The following is a 2,005-nucleotide window of genomic DNA, read 5'->3' as shown; positions in this document are numbered from 1 at the left end:
TTTTATTGTTATTATTATTATTATTATGGTTGAACACTAAAGGGCAAAAACGTATTTTTAATCACTAAATGCGGGCTTTTTAGGAAAATGCGGGCGTCGTTTAAAAATCCCCATTATTTATTACTACAAAGTACGCAAGTTTCATTGTGTTTTTACTCGGATTTCTTGAAAAATAATTATGCTTTTACTTTTCTTTTTTCGGGGGCCTATTTTTAATAATAGCACAGAGCCTCCTTTTTTCTTGGGTCGGGCCTGCCCTCAAGTTGGAGCATGAAGATCTCAAATGCCTATCTTGCCAAGAAAAAATTCGAATTGTGCTTTTCCTAAGGTTTTCGTGAAAATGTCTGCTAATTGAACCTTTGTTGACACGTACGAAGGACAAATAATACCTTCTTTGATTACATGTCGTATAAAGTGACAATCTGCTTCAATATGTTTTGTCCGTTCATGAAACACTGGATTTTGTGCAATGTGAAGGGCAGGCTGTCTATCACACAACACGCTCATGCCCTGCTTATGCTCTACTCCCAAATCTTTGAGTAGCTACTTCAACCAATTTAACTCACAAGTTAACGCTGCCATAGAACGATATTCTTCTTCGTTGAGGAACGCGATACTGTTAGTTGTTTCTTAGTCTTCCAGGAAACAGGAGAAAGTCCTAACATAACAAACCATCCGGTTAAGGATCGACAAGTTAATGGGCAGCTAGCCCAATCCGAATCACACCATCCCTCTAGTTGCAATGCACTGTCAGAACGTAAAAGGATACCTTGACCCAGACACTTTATCAAGTATCGAACTACCCTTAATGCTGCTTCCCAATGCTCATCTTTTGGTGCTTGCATAAATTGCGACAAAATGTGTACTGAATATGCCAAATATGGCCTGGTAACTGCCAAGTAAATTAGACGTCCTACTAGACGCCTATATTTCTCCCCATCATCCATCTCCTAGCCTTGAGCGAGTGCAAGTTTGTGATTTTGCTTCATCGGAAAATCTGCAGGCTTAGCACCTAATAGACCTGTTTTTGAAATAATATCTAGCGCATATTTTCCTTGACACACATAAAATACACTCTTGCTACGTGCAACTTCTAGCCCTATAAAATATTTCAGATGACCCAAATCCTTCATTTTGAAGCACTGACTCGAATACGCTTTAAAACTATTTAACGCAAAAACATTATTTCCTGCAATAATCATATCATCAACGTAGACTAGGACACTCAATTGCATGTCTTTCTTTGACATGGTGAATAACGAGTAATCAGAGTATGGTTGTTTAAACCCATACTTTTTCAGAGCCGTAGACAGTTTTTCAAACCAACACCGGGGTGCCTGTTTCAAACCATACAATGACTTTTTCATCCTGCAGACCATGTCAGTATTATTTTTATGAAAATCAGGTGGAATTTTCATATAAATTTCCTCTTTTAAATCACCATGAAGAAAAGCATTGTGTACATCCATTTGATGTACCTCCCAATTTTTCACTGCTGCAACTGCGAGAAAAGTCCTAACTGTTGTTATTTTAGCAACCAGGGTAAAAGTTTCATTATAATCCCTACCTTCTACCTGATGATTGCCTAAGCAGACCCGACGTGCCTTATTTCGGATCAAATTTCCATCTTCATCTATTTTCTCCGTGTACACCCCCTTGCTCCCAAGTGCTTTCTTTCCTGGAGGTAATTTCTCTAGGACCCAAGTCACTTGTCCTTCAAGTGCGTTAATTTCTGCTCACATAGCCTCTCTCCATGTATCATATTTCATTGCCTCTTTAAAGGATTTTGGAGCCTTGCCCTCCGTAATTGCTGAAATAAAGTGTCTGTGTTTTGCAGAAAAGCGTTCATAATTAACAAAATATGTTATAGAATAGGGAGTACCTGAAGAGGATGAAGTCATGGGTGAATTTGGTGATGGAAGTTTATTTTTCCGGATAGTGTGTGTCACGCATCCTTGGATTCTTGACGGAAATTTTTGGCGTTTACCTCTGCCTAGCTCATCCC

The 2,005-nt window shown here is 38.9% G+C and overlaps 1 protein-coding gene across 1 annotated transcript; it reads right to left on the bottom strand.

Annotated features, from left to right (window-relative positions):
- Positions 1 to 569: 569 nt before the first annotated feature.
- Positions 570 to 947, bottom strand: LOC110806202 (uncharacterized mitochondrial protein AtMg00810-like). The gene has a single exon (XM_022011838.1). The coding sequence runs from the start codon at positions 945 to 947 to the stop codon at positions 570 to 572; it is 378 nt and encodes a 125-aa protein (XP_021867530.1).
- Between the last annotated feature and the right edge of the window lie 1,058 nt (positions 948 to 2,005).

Source organism: Spinacia oleracea, chromosome 1, assembly GCF_020520425.1.
Source record: "Spinacia oleracea cultivar Varoflay chromosome 1, BTI_SOV_V1, whole genome shotgun sequence".
Classification (NCBI taxonomy): Eukaryota; Viridiplantae; Streptophyta; class Magnoliopsida; order Caryophyllales; family Amaranthaceae; genus Spinacia; species Spinacia oleracea.
Note: the sequence above shows the minus strand (reverse complement) of the source record. Positions and strands in the feature narration are given on the sequence as shown.